This window comes from Aphis gossypii, chromosome 3 (genome assembly GCF_020184175.1).
Source record: "Aphis gossypii isolate Hap1 chromosome 3, ASM2018417v2, whole genome shotgun sequence".
Lineage (NCBI taxonomy): Eukaryota > Metazoa > Arthropoda > Insecta > Hemiptera > Aphididae > Aphis > Aphis gossypii.
The window spans coordinates 30120389-30140871 of record NC_065532.1 but is presented as its reverse complement, the minus strand read 5'-3'; the positions used below and the strand labels follow the sequence as shown (position 1 = coordinate 30140871).

Sequence of the window (20483 nt, the reverse complement as noted above, 5' to 3'; positions counted from 1 at the left end):
AAAATGAATACTCAATGGTCTGTAATGTTTGTATATGTATATATAATATACAGTATTATCATTTCTTAGTATATCATGTAAAATTTAAAATAAACCATAGTAAATTAATTAATTTTTCACGATTTCAATTTTTAATTAATAAACAAACATTTTTAACTGGTCCCAAATTAATTTATTTTATACATTTTGCTAATTAACTGTTACAATTTTGAAATAATTCGCATCAGATCTATGATCATAATAAGCTATTCAAGGTATAAAGAATAGTAATGTATTCTTAAATATATTAGACATTAATAAAGAAAAAATACAAATGATCATTTAGTAATAAAAAATATAAAATAAATTAATAATGCAATAAAACATCATTTATTAATGAAAGTAATGACTACATTCTTTTAAGTCATAAACATGGGGTTGAAAAATAAAAGTAACTATCTTTTTTTTACACAAGATATATCATTTATTTAGAAATTACAAGGTTAAAATAAAAAGAAAAAAATGAATATCGTACAAAAAAAAAAAAAAAAACACATGACTATATAATAAATATCATGCGTCTAGTAGGTCCAACAACATTTTATAAAGAAACTCAGTAAAAAATAACATTAAAATTCTGATTTTTTAGACATAACAAATATTACAAAAAATGATACTATAGGTTTTGTTGCTTTTGTACATATTTCATATAATTTCTATATACACAATATTTTATACTCTAAACCACTGGAAAATGCATTTATGTCAGTTATACATGATAAATAATTGAGAATAAAAATAAGCACACAGTGCTTATTTTTTAAATCCATAAAGCTTAAGAGATAAATAAATAATTTTTGATTACAGCCTAACTTAAAATAACCATGCTACTATTGAACTGTAACAATATTACATCACTTAGCTTATATTTTTACAATTGAGAATAAATTGCCAACATTATCCAATTTATCATGTAACTATAAGGTATTCAAAATGAATGATGGTATTTTGTAAATTTAATTTTTTTTTATGTTAATTATACATTATTACCATACTCAGTAACATATATTGTGGCAAAGGTCATTAGAGTAAAAAAAAAAATTATAGTGATATTAAAAGATACAGAAAGTAAGTAGCACCAAGCAACTTAATAGAAAATAAATTGTAAAATAATTAAAAAAAAAATTCACAATGGAAATTGGTTTATATTAATTTACAATTAGAGAATTAATTAACTTATGGATTATTTAAATATATATATATATTATTTTTTCTTTATAAAAATGATTAAGCTATAGATTACATGATTAGACTATAAAATTAGGCCATAAGTTTGTTCAACAGCATTATAGGTCCCTAGTTAATACATAAATTTCTTATCATACTTTATATTACATAATTTAATTATTATGTGCGCTCTATTATTTTGCAGGAAGAACTTTTGTTTTTTGTTAGTTGTTATACACCAACAAAAAGTGTATCGATCGGCGAACTGACAGTTATCAGTCTTGGACAATCCTCCATTTGGATTTAAAGTCCCTAAGTATTTCATAAATAAATAAAATAAGCCTCGATTTTAAATTCCAGAAAAATAATTAATTTTAAGGTATTATAATCGATATTTTTTATGTTATAACAGGTATTACAAAAATAAATTAAAATTTTACAGCTTAACCGTACAAAATTCACGATTGATAAATTTAGATTTTAAAATAATAAATTAACTCACCAGTGACAACATAGTCATGATTGTTAAATTATTGTGCATTTACGTTTTGGCTTAACTGGCAGTACAGGACATAAAACTGCTCTAATGGCTTCATCAAAAACAATTTTTAGACCTTTTTGAGTCAAAGCACTACATTCCAAGTACTTCACTGCTCCAATTTCTTTGGCCATTGATAAACCCTAAAAATAAATAATTAATTATAGATAAAGGACAATTAGTATATAAAAAAAAATATGTACCTGTGGATATGTAATAGCAGTTAACTTTTTTTCTTTCAGTTTATCAATTGTTTCTTTATCCTCTCGTAGATCAAGTTTAGTACCAACTAAAATAATTGGAGTACTTGGACAATGATGTCGAACTTCAGGATACCACTAAAAATATGTATTAGTTTAATTAAATATATATCAAGAGTAATTTTTACTGTTAACTTACTTTTGCCCGCACATTTTCAAATGATGCAGGATTTACTAATGAAAAACATATAAGAAACACATCCTGTTAAAAAAAAAGTAAAATGTAAAATTAAAAATAATACATAAAAATGTCAAAATAATAACTATTATATTTTGTTAAATATTAGAAAAATAAACATACTGTTTGTGGATATGAAAGAGGCCTAAGCCTATCATAATCTTCTTGGCCAGCAGTATCCCACAATCCTAAGTTTATAGGTTTTCCATCAACCATAACATTGGCTGAATAGTTATCAAATCTAAAATTAAATACAAAAATATATTTAACACTGAAATGTATTCAAAATTGAAGATTAATTAATATGATAGCTGAATTAAATGTAGATAATGTATAACATATATTTTGAAACATGTTCTAAAAATAATTTCTTTTAAAATAGTAGTAAGTATAATCAATAATTCAGTTTAAATATTTATTAAAATGTAAATGTTAATACTATTATATTACAATTTTAAATAATAAAAACACAAGGTAAGAAATTATGGCTTTTTAAGTACGTATGTTTATTAGTTCAATTATTGTAGGTACTTATGTACTCCACAGAATAAACTTAAATATAAAATGAAAAATCTTAGTAGGTTATATATTTCTAACATTTAAAATTAACAATCTACTGGTCATAACTAATCTAATTATAATCTTATCAGAAATAACCAATTCCAAAACATAATAATGGTATCGCAAAGAAATTAATTAATAAAGTGAACTAATGATTTTACCTTAATGATTACACATAAAATATATAACAAGATACCTGTAGGATTAATTAAATGTTTCAAGTTACTTACACAGTGGGTATATATTCTCCAGGAAATGCATTGCTTGTATAACTAATGAGTAAACATGTTTTACCAACCGCTCTGTAAAAAGAACAAAATAATGATAAACAGAACTCATACTAGTTAGAAACAGATCTATGTTTACATAGATATATATTTATTTAAAAAAAAAATGTGCAGTATTAATAAACTATAATTGAATATTAGTGAAAAAATCAAACAGGTGTGCAAAACATGTTGTTTGACACAAAATATTGAATTTTGGCTGATGGAACAGAATTCTGATATATGACTGACAAAATATAAGTGTCTGAGAAGATTAGGTAGTTACTAGGTAGTTAGGTATTTTGTGTTATTGAAGCATAATGCGAGTCATCTCTGACTGGTGATAAGTCCTATAAATGATTACAGGCTAACGGATAGACTCAACTGTACATGTTTGTATAAAAATCTACAATACACAGATACATGGCAGTATATTATGATGATGGTACTAGATAACTACAGCACTTTAATTATTGAATATGACACTTTTAGGAAACCGATAAAAAATTACAGAAAACGGAAACGGATAAACATAACACAGCCATGGGCGTACTGACAAGAGATGGTACCAGTTAATGTGAAAACTTATTCTTTTTTTCATACACAACACAAACACTTACATACAATATACATTTATAAACACAATAGAAGTATCGTTATGAATCTACTACGTTGTGAAACTTACCCGTCGCCGACTACGACACACTTGATGGCTTGCATTTTGCGCGGCCGACCCGAAACCGAACACTACCTACCGGGAAATCGCGGTGCACGTTGTTTGGTGATCGTTTAACATGTACAGATCGTTTTTATTGGCCGCCAAATGGTTTTTATTGATGTGGGAACCAAACATCGGAAAATATCAAAACTGGTGGCTGTCGTCGTTGTCGGACGTCGTGATTTCGGGGCTTAGCAAGTGCAAGGACATTCCAGTGATTCCACCCACGGTAAATAAAATAATTAAAAAAAAAAAAAAACATAAAAAAACCATTTTCCATGGAAGAAACGTCATGGGGGAAACGGTCGCCTGTCCGTTCAGCTATCATAACTTACAATCCTCGCGTCCTGTCACTCTTGATGACCCAAAACCAAACCCTCCTCGCATTTAATATATTATCTTTTGGTTTTATTTTTCTCGTTTTTGGACAAAGTACGGTGAAAAAATTTGGAAAAAATTTCGCCGATCAGCTGTTCAATCACTCGGACCATCAGCGAAAGTAAAAGTTGTCTTGCACATTTGTTATCAATTCCCTAATCAGTGATTACATACTTGATACTTTTGCACACCCGCGCGCCATAACCCGTTACCACCACCGCGATTAGTAATATTATTGTTTTGAATTTGATATTCTGACAAAGTTACAACGTAGTGTCCTCGAGTCTCGACGGCTCGAACACAGTCCATACGTAACAACTAACAATAATAAAAATGTTAAATGTTTTTAAGGCTTTAAGCGTTGTGTCGAGTAATAACATTGATATCGTTGGTTACAATAAAAATTATTCACCTTTTTTGATTTGTTTACATAATGATAAATTTTAATCAAGATGCTTGAATCCAGAATCTATGAATTATCATAATAATGTTTTATACTGTAGTTGAACATCATCGAATTGTTTCACAATTGTGTATGAATTGTAGACACTCAAACAAAGAATAATAATATGTTTCGTTCAAAAAAATTGGTTAAACCTGAAAACCTCCACTCATTAGAGTATCTCAAGTAATTTCTACAGTGTACAGAATCATAAGTATTCGTATTAAAACATCTTCATTTATGTATGATTTTGTTCACAGATATATCTATACAGTATTAAGCAAAAATCAAAATGTTGTGGATACCAATCGCACTTTGTTAGTTGAATCGTTTAGGAGTATGGCCGAAATTTTGATTTGGGGTGATCAAAATAGTCCAGCAGTATTCGAGTAATTAAATACTTATTTATTTAACTATAGAAACTTATTCATAGATCCTTAACATCAGCGTTTCTCAACCAGGGGTACGTAAGAAGGTTATTGGTAAATAGTAATTATCTTGTGTATGGGAGAGTGAACAAAAACAAAAAATGTATAATGGCTGAAAAATGCCTTGTTATTTGTGCAATATTTATTAACTGTTTTGCACAAAAATCGAAATATGAGAATATATGACAATTTAACATTTCAAGGTATATAGGGCAGTGGTGAAAGGTAAGAGGATAATGAATGAAAAAAGTTTTCAGAAACACTGCTTTGTATTATGAATTTAATAATACATAGGTATTAGGTATTAGATTGATAATTTTTAGTTTGTATTACAGAATATTTAACTAATATAACTATACACCAAAATTATTAAAATAATTATGTACTTGGTAATGTTTTCTATTTCTCTATTTTTAATGAGTAGGTAATGACTAATGATTAGGTAGTTGAAATAGTTTTAACATTTGAGAAAATTGACTTATGTTTTAATTTATTCAAACCTATAATTGTTTTACAAACAAAGTAAATAATGACACATAGAAGGCATTAATATCAAAACAATAATGATGACCTATTAAATGATTTTTATTATAAATGTTGTAGTCATCATATTATCCAAATTAATAGATTCTGTTATGTTATGTATAATATTACACAATTCAAAAAATCATATTTTCATTTATTTTAATTATTAATGATCTTAGTAGATCAAATATAACTTCTTCTCTTAAACTTAGAACCCTTAAAAGTAGGTACTGTTGGCTAATAAAAAGGAACTTTAACATTTAACTTTTGTCAAGAAGAAAAAAATTAACAAATAGCAATCACCATATTGTATGATATATTTTGATTATTATATGATCAATTAAAGTTATTTTGTCTAGTCAATTATAATTAAATATTAGTCTTTTATTTTAAATTATATTAAGTCTAGCAGCATATTTAATTCTTATAAAATAATAGTTCAACAATTTTCTGGTGAATTCAAATATTTTTAATGATTGGCAAGGCCATAATACTATTCAACTTTTAAAATAAACTATATTAATTAAGTAAAAAAATATCAACTTGATAATGATATTGTCTTGTATAGTTTTTTCAAAAGTTATATAAGTTTTTTTTCTTTCTTATTGAATTGATATTTTATTAGTAAAAAATAGAAAGTCTTTAACAGTCTGGTCTTATACCTATGTTAAAATTAAACATAAATAATATGTACATTTGTTAGTCCTGGGCCTTGGTACACTGTACTTGTCAATTGTCTACCATATTAAATAAATATATTGAAAATTAGATTCATTAAACAACTTTTATGTTTTATTTATGTGTTATATGTATTTTAATGAGTTTTCTAATTTATTAAAAAACAAATAGCAAAAATTGATATTTATGTAATATATGTTTTTAAAATTAAAATTCATATAACTGTAAAATCAATACAATATTGTTATGCATAATAAATAAAATATAAGTTTAAAAAATAGTTATTTTTATATTTATGAATACTAATTGTTGTACATTTTTAGGTACTTTTTGGAAAATAATATGTTTAATTACTTTCTACACATCTTAAATCAAAAGTGTGGAAATTATGTCTGTGTTCAACTGCTTCAAACTCTAAATATTATATTTGAAAACATTAAAAATAAGACTGCTTTATGTAAGTGTTTTTTTTTAAATTCATATATATTTTTTAATAAACCAATAATATTTTAATTTTATTTCTAGATTATTTGCTCAGCAATAACCATGTTAATAGCATAATAATAAATAAGCTGGATTTCTCTGATGAGGATGTTTTAGCTTATTATATATCTTTTTTAAAAACATTATCTTTTAAACTTAATTTAAATACCATTCACTTTTTTTATAATGAGGTAATACAATGTATTTAAAATATCTAAAATTTCTTAATTCTAATTTTTTTATATAACTTATAGACAACCAATGATTTTCCACTTTATACAGAAGCAATTAAATTTTTCAACCATCCTGATTCTATGGTACGCACATATGTTCGTACATTGACACTTAATGTTTACAGAGTTGAAGATGAAAGCATGTTACGATTTATCAGGGATAAAACATGTGCTCCATATTTTGGAAACTTAGTTTGGTTTATGGGTAAACATGTTTTAGAATTAGATGCTAGTGCAAGAGCTAAACCAATTGATGTTGATACTCAAAAAAATATACAGTAATTTAATATTTAATTCTTTATAAAGATCATATGATTAAAAATAATATTATTATATTTTTAGAGATCAGTATAGAGTAAAACTTGCAGATCTTGTCAGTTCACATCTAGACGATTTACATTATTTGAATGATATTTTAAGCTCAAATGTTGATATGTTAAATGAAGTGCTTATTGATCATTTAATGGATAAACTGTTTGTGCCTTATTATATTCATTCGTTAGCACCGCCTGATAAGTATATTATTGTTGAAACAGAAGAAGTAAATATAAGTTTAAAATATCTAAGAGTATCAAATATTATACATTTTATTAATAATACTTATATAGTTTGTAGATGCTGTAAAACAACAACCATTAATGAATAGTGATATATGTTTATTTTTATTAACACAAGTTTTTTTAATTATTCATCAGACGAAATTAGTTACACCATTAGCTAAATATTTATTGGAAAGTAATTTTTCTTCAAGGAATCAAGTAACTATTAAATGTTTTATTATAAAAAATTGAGTTATTTTATTTTATAATAAAATATGTTTTTTTATGTTTTGTTTTTGCTTAGGTTACTGAAGAAATTAAATTACGAGATGAAGCATCAGTATTACCGGAAAAAGAAAATGAAGAAAAATCAGATGTTGAATCAAGTGATGTTTTTGATCTGAAATCATTAAAGTGTATGAACATTACAGATGAAGAAAAAGAAATACTTTTATCTAAAAATGAAGGTACTTATAAATTAATCCTTTTATTTTTCGTCCTTTGCTTCCGACTATATGAAATCAGCCAATAATTACTCTTGACCTACACTTTATATGACTCTCCTTCACTTATAACAGCTATTTTGGTATTATTATTCTCTAGACCAGCGGTCCCCAAACTTTTTTAGTTTACGCCACCCTAAAATTAAAAAAAAGAATTGTGTCTCCCGTAAATAAATAACAAAGTTATAGTATTTAAATATACAAATATTTTTATTGTTATGACAAAATAACACAGCCCGTGCCTCCCAAGGGAGGCGCTTCGCACACTTTAGGAACCGTTGCTCTATTCTATATATTTATTTCTTCTCCCTTTCTTTCATTCTACTTTTATTTACCTTAGACAAATAAAAAAACGAAATACTTTAATTTAATTTTTTTATTTATTTCATTTAGCAGACTCTGTGCATAGCCGGTGTTTAGAATCAATTTTCAACCAATTGATAATTGAAAAATCTGACAGTTCTGCATTGTTTGGTATATGTTTATTGTATGCTATATCAGAAAATGCAAGTGTTTCCAAAGAGTATTATGAAGGATTTTTAACTCCTATTAAAAGTGAAAATAGTTCTTCATCTTCATTTGTTCATTGTGATGAAAGAAATGAACTTATAGATAAACTAGTTAACATAATTACAGCTGTATCGGAGCCTGGTATGTGATCCATATCATTGAATTAATTATTTATATAAATTTATTACTTCTTATTTTCTAGTTTGTTATGTACGTTCAGTTACTTTAGAAATGGCGATAGCATTACTTAAAAAATTAACAATTCATGAGGAACAGATATTTATATCTGACAGACATATTGCTGTTATTCTGAATGCTAAAGAAAAGATTTTACCACTTCTTAGACAATTTTTTAAAGTAAATATAGTACTATCAAATATATTTATTTATAATTAAAACTATGATAGAAAATATTGAAGTTTTATATTTTATAGAAAGAAGAAATGTTTTTAGAACTTTTTGAAGATGAATATAATGAAATGCATAAAGAGATACTCAATGTTCAAAGACTTTTAAGTGATTCCACATTATTACTTCCTCCTGCTCATTCTCCAATGACAGGAATACCACTTTCAAAACGTTTACCATGTGGAGATGTACGTACCATTATAGTTTTATTTTAATATAATTCAAATAATATTAGTATTCAAATTTATTTATAATTCACTCAATCATATTAGGTTAATAGATTATTTGAAGTTATTTCGTCATTTTATTAAACTTACATAAATTATTACAAAATTGCTTGTATAAACTTATATTATTTAATATACACTAAACAACAATATGTTATTTTATTTATTAGGTTGAAAGAACAAGACATTTTATCTGTGCTTTTCTTAATATACGTAAATTATTGATGACTTTTGAAGGAAAAGAAGAAACACAATTACCTTTAGTTGACAGAACTAAATGCTTTGTATTTGATACTCCAATCAACTTGAGTAAGGAATTTTAAATTATATATTCATACTATATACTGAACAATGTTTTTATAAAACAACATTCATATTTTTAAATTAAATTAACATTTATTTTTAAACAAATGTACATTAAATTTTTCTACTTTTTTAAATAACAACATACACTTTTAATTTCTTATTCTGAAGCAAAACATTTTCTAGAGTATTTTGATGTATACAAATTGAAATTTTGACAAGCACTTTAAGAATGATATATTTAATAATTATTTAATGTTTATATTTATTAAGTAGACATTTTGCAGTATTTCTCCACTCCATTCACCATAACCATAAATTATGTAAAAAAAATTTTGAAAATGTTAATTAATTTTGAAACAAAGTGTTATTCGTTAAAAGAATCGCTCTATATATGTTTAATTTAATAATAATTTTTCATAATTAAAACTAAATTTAATGTTTCCAATAAACTTTAAAGTACTAATTTTAGACTTTATTGGCTTTAACAATACATGAATGTACATACTTTATGTACTAAAAATCCATTAACTAAATGTTTATTTAATATAATATTTTAAAATAATAATTGAGATTAAACATAATTCTCATAATAAAATTTATTATGAATAAAATGTTTATTGATTTCTATTAATATATACCAAGAATTAGTAAATTAGTGTAATTTAAAAATTAGTAAGGAGTATTGTGAGTATTAAAAATGTTAACCTACATCTTACTTACTTTAAACACACTTGTCAATTTATTTACTACTTAAAATTCTATAAATATATATTTGTATTATATTATATTTTTTTTAAATTTTAGATGGTAATGATTTAATTACTTGTATGATAATTGCTGAAAATGGTGCAAAAACAAGACGGTATCTATCAATCATTAGTAGTCAATTAGTACTAGTGGAACCTCATAGCCGTTTCCTTGGTTGGGGTGTTTGCAAATTGTCTTGTTATCTTCATGATGCTGAAGTAAAAACTAAAATATTTTTGTGATTGTTTAATGCAAAACATATAATCAAATGCTTTATATTTAGGTTACTAAAATTGATAATGAAACAAAAACTTTGCATATTACTATGCATGATACAAAATATAAAATTACAAACACTGTAAAATTAATTTTTGATGATCATATTCGATGTAATGCAGCAAGACAAAAGTAAAATATTATTTATTAGTATTAACTGAGTATTAATATAGCAATTTCTTATTACTGTTTTCTGATGGTCAATTTAATATTGTATTTAGATTGTTGAATGGTCGGATTAAAGCAAGAAGAAAACAACTTAATCAAATTGCAAGTTTATTAGAAATGACGAACTGTGAAACAAATTATGCACCATGTAATAATACCCTAAAACAAAGTTGGTATATTTATTAATTATTTAGAAATATTTTTTAAATATTAATGAGTTTTTTACTGATATTTAATAACTTTTTTCAGAACATAATCTAAGAAGCCATTTAACTGATGTTGCTGTGCATACACCTAATGTGATTATGCCATGTCCTATTTCTATGAGATCTACAAATAGTAAAGAAAAAACACATTTTTAAGTTAGTATACATTTTAAAGTAAAAATGGTTATTGTTTAGGTGATGAATGTAGTACAGAATCGAATTGTAGTAGTGTGACACACTCCAGAGATCAATCACCTTGCACGACAAGCATAAATAATCCCGAATATTCCAACTCTCAAAAGGTATATATATTAATTATACATAGATATATAATTTAAGTCTAAATAAATTACATTTAAAGTTGTTAAATTCTATATGTTTTTTCTTGATAGCATTCTTTAGCTCAAAACCAAGAAAAAACTGAACCAAAGCGTAAAGGAAGAGTAGAAAATGTTTAAGATTTACTGATTAGCTTGATAAACCAAAACACTAAGCAACACCAATGTTTCTAATTTTGGAATGAATGTTATGACTAAATTGATAATGAGTAATGACTGAAGTATCAATAAATTATTTATATAGTCTGGTGATTATTTTGTGATAAAATATTATTTCATGCTTGACATTGTTGATGTTTTTGTTACCATTTTCTTGTTATTTATTAAACATAAATTGCTGTATTAGGGGTATATAGTATTAATTGTTGTTAATTTGTTTTTTGTTTATTAACTGTATAATTTTACATTCATACTTTATTATAATTGCTCAACATTTTAATAAAATGTAAAAAAAAAAAACCATTACTGGTTTTTATTTATGTTGATTGTTTGCTGTTGCTATTTTTATAATTTATTTGAATACTTTTTTTTAAGTAAAATCAAAAAAAAAAAGAAAAATAGTTGTTTCATATAACAACCACTTATTTCAGATCTTGTAAACATAAAAAAAAAAAAAAAATTATACCTCAACAATAAAATACATAATATACTGAAAAAAGTATTTAAGGAGAATCGAACGAAAATAGTATGTATTGTGGTAAACTTGTTAATAAAAATTATTAACACAGTATAGCTGATGTTTGTGTTAGTGTTAATATAATATTTAATTTTAAACTTGAAATAATCATAGATACTCTTATTATATTTAAGATAAAGTTAATCTAATCATACATTGTCATTAACTAATGAAATAAAAAATTTAAAACTATAAGGGGCAATATTATAGACTAAATAATATGGTGTAATCAATTAAATTTATAAAATATTTATTAACATGTTAAAAAAATAAACCCCAATAATAATTTTTAGAGTAAAATAATTTAACTCAATTTGATTAATTTTTCATGAGTTATGATTAATAAAATAATTATTAGTTAACTAGTTAATAGATCAATAATATCCAATAAGTAATAAACATTTATTGAGTGTCTAATTCATTACAGGAAAAATAACAAGAAATAATATTAACATAAATATCTAATACAATATTTAAAGTTAAAACATAATACTTAAAATTTAAATTATTTTTATTTTAAATTTTTTATTTGTGAATACTTCAATTCATTCATTTGAATTTTTTCTATCTTACTAACACAGGGATTATCACGAATATAATATCTTAAGAATTTGTCTTGCCATTTTTTTTCACATTTTATACCTATTCTTGGCGAGCAAACAATTGTGTCTATTAATTTACTATTTTCGTCTTCTTCTACCCACATTCCATCCCAAGAAGTCAGATCTTGTTTATTGCAAGACTTAATATCAATCGCAAAACTAATACATAACTTTGCTGGACCGTTGCATAAATCTTTAATTTTCATCTGTGATTTTGGACCTTTTCTATATTGTTTTCGTAGCGATGTCATTGTGTCCAAATTATCCAAAGGATCTATCGCCCTTAATAAAACTGCTGCACCGTCTCCTAACAAGAAAAAACAATTTTAATCTGAAACTATGTGATTGGAATTATGTGATAGCTGAAAATACCTTTGCTTGAAATATTAAAACAGTGGTACATTCCGTAAGTAAAATAAACATAAGCTGTTCCTGGTTTCATGAACATTGGTTCATTTCTTGGTGTGATTTTCCCTTTGAACGATTGGGAAGCTGCATCTTCGTGGCCCAGATAGCTCTCAGTTTCGACAATCCTACCCCTAAGAATGGTATTATCGTCGAGCCGTCTGACAAGTATCTTGCCAAGTAAACTCATGGCCATTTCTTCACATGGTGTTTCATAAAACTGTGCATCCAATCGTTTTCTGTATCGAACCACACTGGAATTGAAGTATTCCGATGTACACTGATCGTCGTTTTCAGACATGGTTTAAAAATATTTATTCTAATCATTAAACACCGTTAAATGCCGTTTAAAAGTAATATTTATAATCAATGATATTGCTTATTTACTGATTACTCGATTGGTCTAGATTCTAGATGTAAGTGATATAACTCATAGACTATAATTAAACGTTTGTTTTTTCTCGATATAAAATAACAATTATTGGTTTATTTGATCTACCTATGCACATTTAAAACAAGTAAAAGAGTAGGTGGTTAATTATTAGCCTACAGTACTACAGTCAAAATACATATTTTGTTATGATGTACTACAATAAAAACCGGCGGCACCTGCTGCCATATCAAAAACGTCGACTAATAATTTAGGTAAGGTCCTAAATATACGGGTATGCTAAACCGCCATTTTGCGACTCGTTTATCAATGATAAAATAAACGCGGCAACTTCGTAGTTCCATAATATTATACGTGATAAATGAGTCGCAAAATGGTGGCTTAGCATATACTTATTATCTATAGTGCCCTAGTTTAAGTACCGGTTTGTTGAGATCCCTTTTGGGAGACGGAATGGCCGAGCGTTCTAAGGCGTCAGTTGCAACTCCTCGAGCCGTTCGAACTTCGAGTCATGGGCGGCACCTCTCTTCGGGGGTGCGTTCGAATATGATTAGTCAGAGTAGAGTTAACACTATTGTTATCGGTGTAGTTAAAATAACCTACTTATTTATTTAGGGTTGTCGGGTTAACCCGGAGTCAAAAACTTTGTGTTACCGGACGGTAGCGCGGAGTTAACTCTTTTACGCCGAACGACGTTGGATTACTCGAGTTAACTATATAGTTGAGTTTTCGAACGCACCCCCTGGATGGCAGAAACCTACGGGTGCCCAAATAGAAATTCTGCCAATTGGGCGTCCCGAACTAGGCCCTTCGGGCCTGCTCTTGAAAAAAAAAAAGGTTTAACGACTTACTTTATCTTTATCATTTATTCTGCACATACCAAAGCAGCTATTCTTAATTTGTATATGTATATTTGAATTGGCCACTTCGGCATTGTTTCTGTAGAATAAATAGAAAAAATAAAAATTAATTAAATAAAAAAATTAATTCTATAGACGAATTTAGAACACTATAATAATATTCACAAACTCACAAAATACCTAATTACTGTATAATCGCTGTACCTACGCAATGTAATATCTATTTACGAGTAAATTATAATTTATTAATACGTACACGGAAAAAACAAAACAGTTATTATCTAGAAAACGGTCGAAAGAATAGAACAAAAAAAAAAAAAACGCGACCGTCGTCGCGTTAAATACTAACATATAATTTTTTTAATTATCTAATTTTTTTTATATTCATAATAATATGACTTTAATTTTACATATATATTTTTTTAATTGACCAACTTTTTTTATATTCAAAATTATACGATTTTATATAAACTTACAACAATATGTGTATAAGCTCAGCTATTTTATAAATATAAAACTAAGCTAAATTTATACTAGGATATAAAAACTTGTAAGTTTGTAATACTATCGAAAAATTAATCGATTTTAATTTTGGAGCAAATTACAAACGCATTTTAAAAAAATGGTGCAAATTATACATATTGTAAATATTTTGGGTCAATTTTGGTACAAATTTACTACAAGCTACAGCCTGTTAAAAACTCTGAACCCATGGATACTTTGATTTCATGAATTTTGTTTGATGTTGGGTTTGGTTTTTTGCTATTTTTAAAACAATCGTGTGCTTTTTTTTTGTTTCTTATTGATACAATCAAATGTATTAGTTTATTATATGTTTTAAAATCCAAGCCCTATATAGCCCTATCAATTATTAACGTTCGCACATTACGTGTTAACAATTAATTTTTATTCAAATTAGTGCCTTCAAAAATAATTAAACATTTACTTTAAAATAATTCATAAAGTAGTACTTGTACTTGATTTAATGACGATGTGTAAATAATATATTATTATAACAATAAAATATGTATAATAATTGTTAAAAAACATTTGAATGACACTGTTAAGTTATTAATCAGCTGTGAAGATTACCTATTCGAATATTTTTCAAATAGACTACGTTGATCGATCTTTAATTTTATAAATTATAATACAAACATATGTTTATATCAAACTAAAATATAAACTAAAAATGTTCCTACACAAATTGTATAGGTATAGGTAGAAACGGAAGACAGAAAAGAGCATTTTAAAAGCGCAAAATGGAAGCAGATAAAAGATGTATAATATATTTAATATCAGTACCTAATATCTATATTATGCTTCAGTGGCGTGATTATGGCGATGGGGAGGAGGGGGTGTTATGAGGATATATCCCCTTAGACGCTTTTTATTTGGAGAAAAAAACAAAAAAGCAATTGACTTGATATTATAATTTATTATACCATTTACCTCATTTAATTTAGATATAATGATAAATTAATATAATATTATGATATATGAGATTTAATCCCCCCCCAGAGGAAGGAAACACTACATGGTGTGGCGTGAATTCGTCGTACCTATATATTTAAATTGAAAGTATTGAGGCATTTTAGAAAACCACCAGAACTGATGGAAATTAGAAATGCTAGAAATGAGAAAGTCATTAACGTTCAAAAATAATTGCAAATTCAAATTTGAAATTTTCGTGAGAATTGTATATTTGTAAGTTTGCAATTATCAAACATAACTTTATTTTAATACCTAATTATAGTTATATACTTGGTATATATTATGCACAATGCACCTACACTATAACACTGTATATATTTGACCTATATAGCCGCCTTTCGTAATAGTTTTAAATTAAAAATAAATCCTTAAGTACCTATAGTTATATTGATTTTTTTAATACAATTTCCATGTAAATTAATTAGTCCATATAGGTATAAAAAAAATAAAATAAAACTGTGAACCATACATTTTTTAAACCATTTATTTATATTTTATATTGGATAAGGATAACCAATTATAAACATACCAATTAAATTATAATATTGGTAAATTAAGGTACCTTTCTAAAAATAAAAAGCAGCAGCTTTTAAATAAATTCTAACAGTCTAGAATTTGAAGTTTTAATTTTTTTTTTGTATCAAAAATATAGATATTATATTAAAATATTAAATAACCATTAATACATTTTAGATTTTTAGATGAATTATACGTATTGATTTTATAGTGTAAAATATATTGTGTAATGTGTATGTATATGTATATGTACTTTGTAATAAGTTATTACTAATAACTAATAGGTAGGTAGGTACATAATATTATGTATTTATTAATTGTTGTTTATCATTATCTTCTGTCTATCTGGCTCTATAATATTTTTAAAACATTATAACATTCCGTTGACATTTTAGTTCACCAGCGTCTTAGTTTGCTTTAGCGATTAATGTTTTTTCCCACACCCATACAGTCCAAAAATTAACTCCTAAACATAGGAAAATAAAAATTAAAAATTGAAATAATATATAACGGCTGGTGTTAAAAGGGTTGTAGTTTTTATTGAAATAAAAATTTAAAATTTTCAAACATTTTTTTTTGTCTTCTATACTTTTTAATTTTATACAGAATTCAAAGTATCCATAATTTTTGGAAAATGTAAAACCCATAGAGATTTTTATTTCTTGAATTTTTCGCGATATGTCGGGTTAGGTTTTTTTGCTATTTTTCGCTTATACCTCTCGGAATATAATCCTCTTGTTTTTTCGCTGTAATAGAAAAAAATATATATTCTTTGCATTAAATATATTTAAAATAAAAAAAAAATTTGAATTTTTAAAAATTAAAGAAACTTTAAGACTACTTAAACTTGAGTTAGGATTACTTGTCATTATAATGGCATTGAGGCGTTAAATATAATTATTTAAAAATTCAAGAATATACATTTTTCAGATCATGTGGAAACTACGATTTTCGTACACGGATCCAATCCGTATGATTTCAAGAATAGGCCCCTTGGACTTTTCGGTTTTGTGATCCGCTCCGTACGCGACTAAGCTCCGTCCGTACAATATTCTTATCACTTTCGTTTGATGCACCAACGCATTTTCTGTGTACACTACATATGTTTTTTTTACTTTTTTTTTTTGTTACAAAATAAAACCATCACACTATACCAGAAACAAATCATTTTTTTTATTTAATTCTTTCTGACTTCGTCGTTTCACATGTTAGTGACATCAACACCACATTTTCCTCATCCCGACAACGCAACACTCCATCAGGTACAAATGCAAACCTAATGCAAGTATGTATCTATAATATAGTTATTATACTAATACTAGTAAGTAGAATGATAAATAATCTCTGTATAAATTAAATTACATTTTATCATTGCTATTAAATTATTAAATTAATAAAATAAAATAGTTTTCTTAACTTAAACTAAGTATAAAAAATAGAAATACTTTTATTACCCATACAATCATATTATTATAAATTATTTTGTTTCAGAGATACCGACTTCTTTTTCAAAAAAATTGCTAAATTTATTGTAAAAATATTTCCTCAAGATAAATAAGTATTTCAGTGCACTATATGTTTTGTTTTCCAATTTTAATTTGTTTTTATTAGTTTTCTAGAGAGTTTATATTATATCTTACTGCTTCAACTGAAGGTAACAATCAAACCCACGCTAAAAGTAAACTAGTTGAACGCTAAAAAAATGTAGCTAGACGCCTTCGTTCTATATGTGCAATTGAATTTGATAGGAAAAAAAGTCGGGCCAGGCCCGCGATAAAAGCTATGTAATAGCTTAATAACTTAATCTACTATAATATTTTATTAAAACAAGCACTTCCTTATATCTGGTTTTAAGAAAGGTTTACCAATTTTTAAAATATTTCTCATCATTTTATAATTATTATTTAAAAACCGTAAAATTTCGAAAATAATTTAAAATAAACTTTTTATAAATGTGTGTCACATTAATTATTAGTTCCCTGTACAGTAACTATACATATTTTGGAGTAAAATGAATTGTTTTTAGGATTTGCTAAAACTGATATCATATAAAAAGTTATAAAAGTTTCGATTTGATTTTTATGCTGTAAAGTTTAAATGCCCATTTTACTTTTTAAAAACTTAACACACTTTTTCTCCCAATGAGAAGGTTTCTTAATAATTTAAATACTTGACAAAGACTCTGTAGGGGCTAGGGGCCTAGTGCCTACGATAATGTTAATCCGGCCTGATTGTACCTAGTTGCGGATCCAGCGGGGCCTAGGAAACTCGTTCTCCCAAGACCTCATCAACAATATCTTTTTACTTACACAAATATTTTAATTTAATAATATAATATACAAAAATGTAGGGTAAATAATATTTTGTTTTCACATTTTTAGGATTACGTGACCTTTAACTTTATAATGTATATATCATGGGTTAGAAGTAATTTTTTAAGGAGACATTCCTACTACCCGAAAAAAAGAAATTAACCTTGGATCCACTACTGATTGAACTTATTAAATATTAATAATGAATTACAGGCGTCAATTACCTCAGATGTTTAAAACAAATAATAATATAATAATTGTTTACATCTAATATGTCTTTAATTGATGTAATGCGAACGCGTATCCTATAATAAGATAAGTAATATATTGTGTCGTTTATCAACGGACAACGAGGGTATTAAAAAATTTGAATTTCGTGACACCACTATATAGCTTTTGTTCGTTTCCTGCACATAACTGTCTATATGGCTATAATATATTAGGGTCTAAAACCGTGTGCAGTGTCAAATAATAAAAAAAAAAAAAACCGTAGTACGAAATAAACACCAACAACTGATAACACGACTTTTATATTACAATTTACAATGCTCAGTGCTCACTATATATATAAACCTATAAATATCCAACGCTATTGGGAGTATTTACTGCTAATATGTAATCACGATATTATAATAATCGAAGCACTTCAATCATTCGCACGCAGCCCGGCATGCGTATATTACTATATTACATTATTACGGTATGAGAGCCAATACTTTTATAAAAAGAAGAATACTTTCGTTGAATGTTTGTGTTGTATGTCCGTAATAATAATATGAATGAGTTTTCAAACTTGAAAATATGCAGCCTACCAGTACTCAATTCGAACTTATAAGAAAACAGTAATTTTTTTAATGGAATCGTTGTATAATTTATTGAGCTGTTAATTTAATTAAAACTTCTTTTCGTGAAAACACGTCATATTGGTATAATTGCGTTTTAACTTTTAACAATATTATAAAATGAAATAATTATTTTCATTTTTAAACTAAAATAAATACTATCCATGAAAAGTGTATATTTATTTTTCATGATTAGAATTTAATGAATTATAATAATTAATAAGATATTAAATTTTCAAGATATCTTAAACGTAAGTATTCATTATAAATTTGTTTTTACTGCTTTCATAGCAAATTAGCAAATGTGACGTGCATTTATATTATTTAAATAAATAAATGGTACATTGGTAACTATTTAATAGTTATTATTATTAGTATTTTGTGTTTTAGAATTTTTGTAGTTCAAATTATTATTGTTTATAGATAAGTACCTATCTAGCAATCTACTATCTAGGTAGTTATTACCAAATATTAAATAATGTAATGTATTATTATATCTACTATTATACATATTATTTAGTATTATTGTATTATATATTATTACTTATTAGTAAGCTAAATAGGGTTTCATTGCGGATTAGTTTTTGAATTGTATATTATTATTATTTCATTGTAATTCAAATATTTTCAAATTTCATTAGAAATTACTTTTAAATTATTGAACTAAAGTTTAAGTTTAAACAAATCACAATGAGTTTGCATGCACGCACGCATAATGGTGAATTAAATAATTATTTTTGTTTCGTGGTAAAATGGTCTAAATGGGTGTTAAATTTCCTACCTGCTATTTATTACTGATGTAGTGACGTCATGAGCTTTGTGAATTATTTTTATTTAAATTAAATTGTATAAACCACTGAACAAAAATCAATGTTTCAAAAATGTAATAACTTAAGTTGATTGAATCATATTATAAGAGTGTGATTAATTAATGAATAATATTTGCATACTAGGTATAAACAATTAATCTGATAAAAAAAAGTAGCAGTACTCGATATTTGATGATGATGATATATATATATTTGTGTATTGTTTAGGTAGTATATAGTACACCGTTGGGTTATAGTTTATTTTATTGAGAATAAGAAAAAATTTAAATAATTGATATCAAAAGAAATATTGTATTTTTATTTGCATCACTAAATAGTACCATTATAATATTGTTATTACTTATTACAAAACAGCATTTATTTTTATAGAAATGTTTGAATGATATTATGTTTACTTTTAATGTTAGAATTTTATTGCTGATATATAATTATA

The 20483-nt window shown here is 25.7% G+C and overlaps 3 protein-coding genes across 4 annotated transcripts; 1 reads left to right on the top strand and 2 right to left on the bottom strand.

The window, feature by feature from the left end:
- Positions 1 to 346: 346 nt before the first annotated feature.
- Positions 347 to 3961, bottom strand: LOC114119852 (ras-related protein Rac1). Its single transcript, XM_027981573.2, has 7 exons — positions 3695 to 3961; positions 2974 to 3045; positions 2306 to 2423; positions 2144 to 2206; positions 1948 to 2082; positions 1709 to 1887; positions 347 to 1518 (listed from the first exon to the last, which is right to left on the bottom strand). The coding sequence occupies exons 1-6, from the start codon at positions 3727 to 3729 to the stop codon at positions 1732 to 1734; spliced, it is 579 nt and encodes a 192-aa protein (XP_027837374.2). The 5' UTR covers positions 3730 to 3961; the 3' UTR covers positions 347 to 1518; positions 1709 to 1731.
- Positions 3962 to 4305: 344 nt separating this feature from the next.
- LOC114119849 (protein CLEC16A homolog) lies at positions 4306 to 11377 on the top strand. Of its 2 annotated transcripts, none has more exons than XM_050202671.1 (18): positions 4306 to 4733; positions 4808 to 4936; positions 6502 to 6635; positions 6704 to 6852; positions 6916 to 7172; positions 7237 to 7435; positions 7503 to 7652; positions 7738 to 7900; positions 8333 to 8587; positions 8649 to 8803; positions 8881 to 9042; positions 9252 to 9390; positions 10192 to 10352; positions 10418 to 10542; positions 10632 to 10747; positions 10828 to 10917; positions 10980 to 11086; positions 11177 to 11377. In XM_050202671.1, exons 1-18 carry the CDS (start codon positions 4675 to 4677, stop codon positions 11240 to 11242), a joined length of 2616 nt encoding a protein of 871 aa, XP_050058628.1. In that variant the 5' UTR covers positions 4306 to 4674; the 3' UTR covers positions 11243 to 11377. The 2 variants fall into 2 exon arrangements, with proteins under 2 accessions (XP_050058628.1, XP_050058627.1); XM_050202670.1 differs by having other exon boundaries at positions 4307 to 4733; positions 8330 to 8587.
- An 810-nt stretch (positions 11378 to 12187) lies between these two features.
- LOC114128523 (DNA-3-methyladenine glycosylase-like) lies at positions 12188 to 13391 on the bottom strand. Its single transcript, XM_027993044.2, has 2 exons — positions 12773 to 13391; positions 12188 to 12707 (listed from the first exon to the last, which is right to left on the bottom strand). Exons 1-2 carry the CDS (start codon positions 13104 to 13106, stop codon positions 12310 to 12312), a joined length of 732 nt encoding a protein of 243 aa, XP_027848845.2. The 5' UTR covers positions 13107 to 13391; the 3' UTR covers positions 12188 to 12309.
- Between the last annotated feature and the right edge of the window lie 7092 nt (positions 13392 to 20483).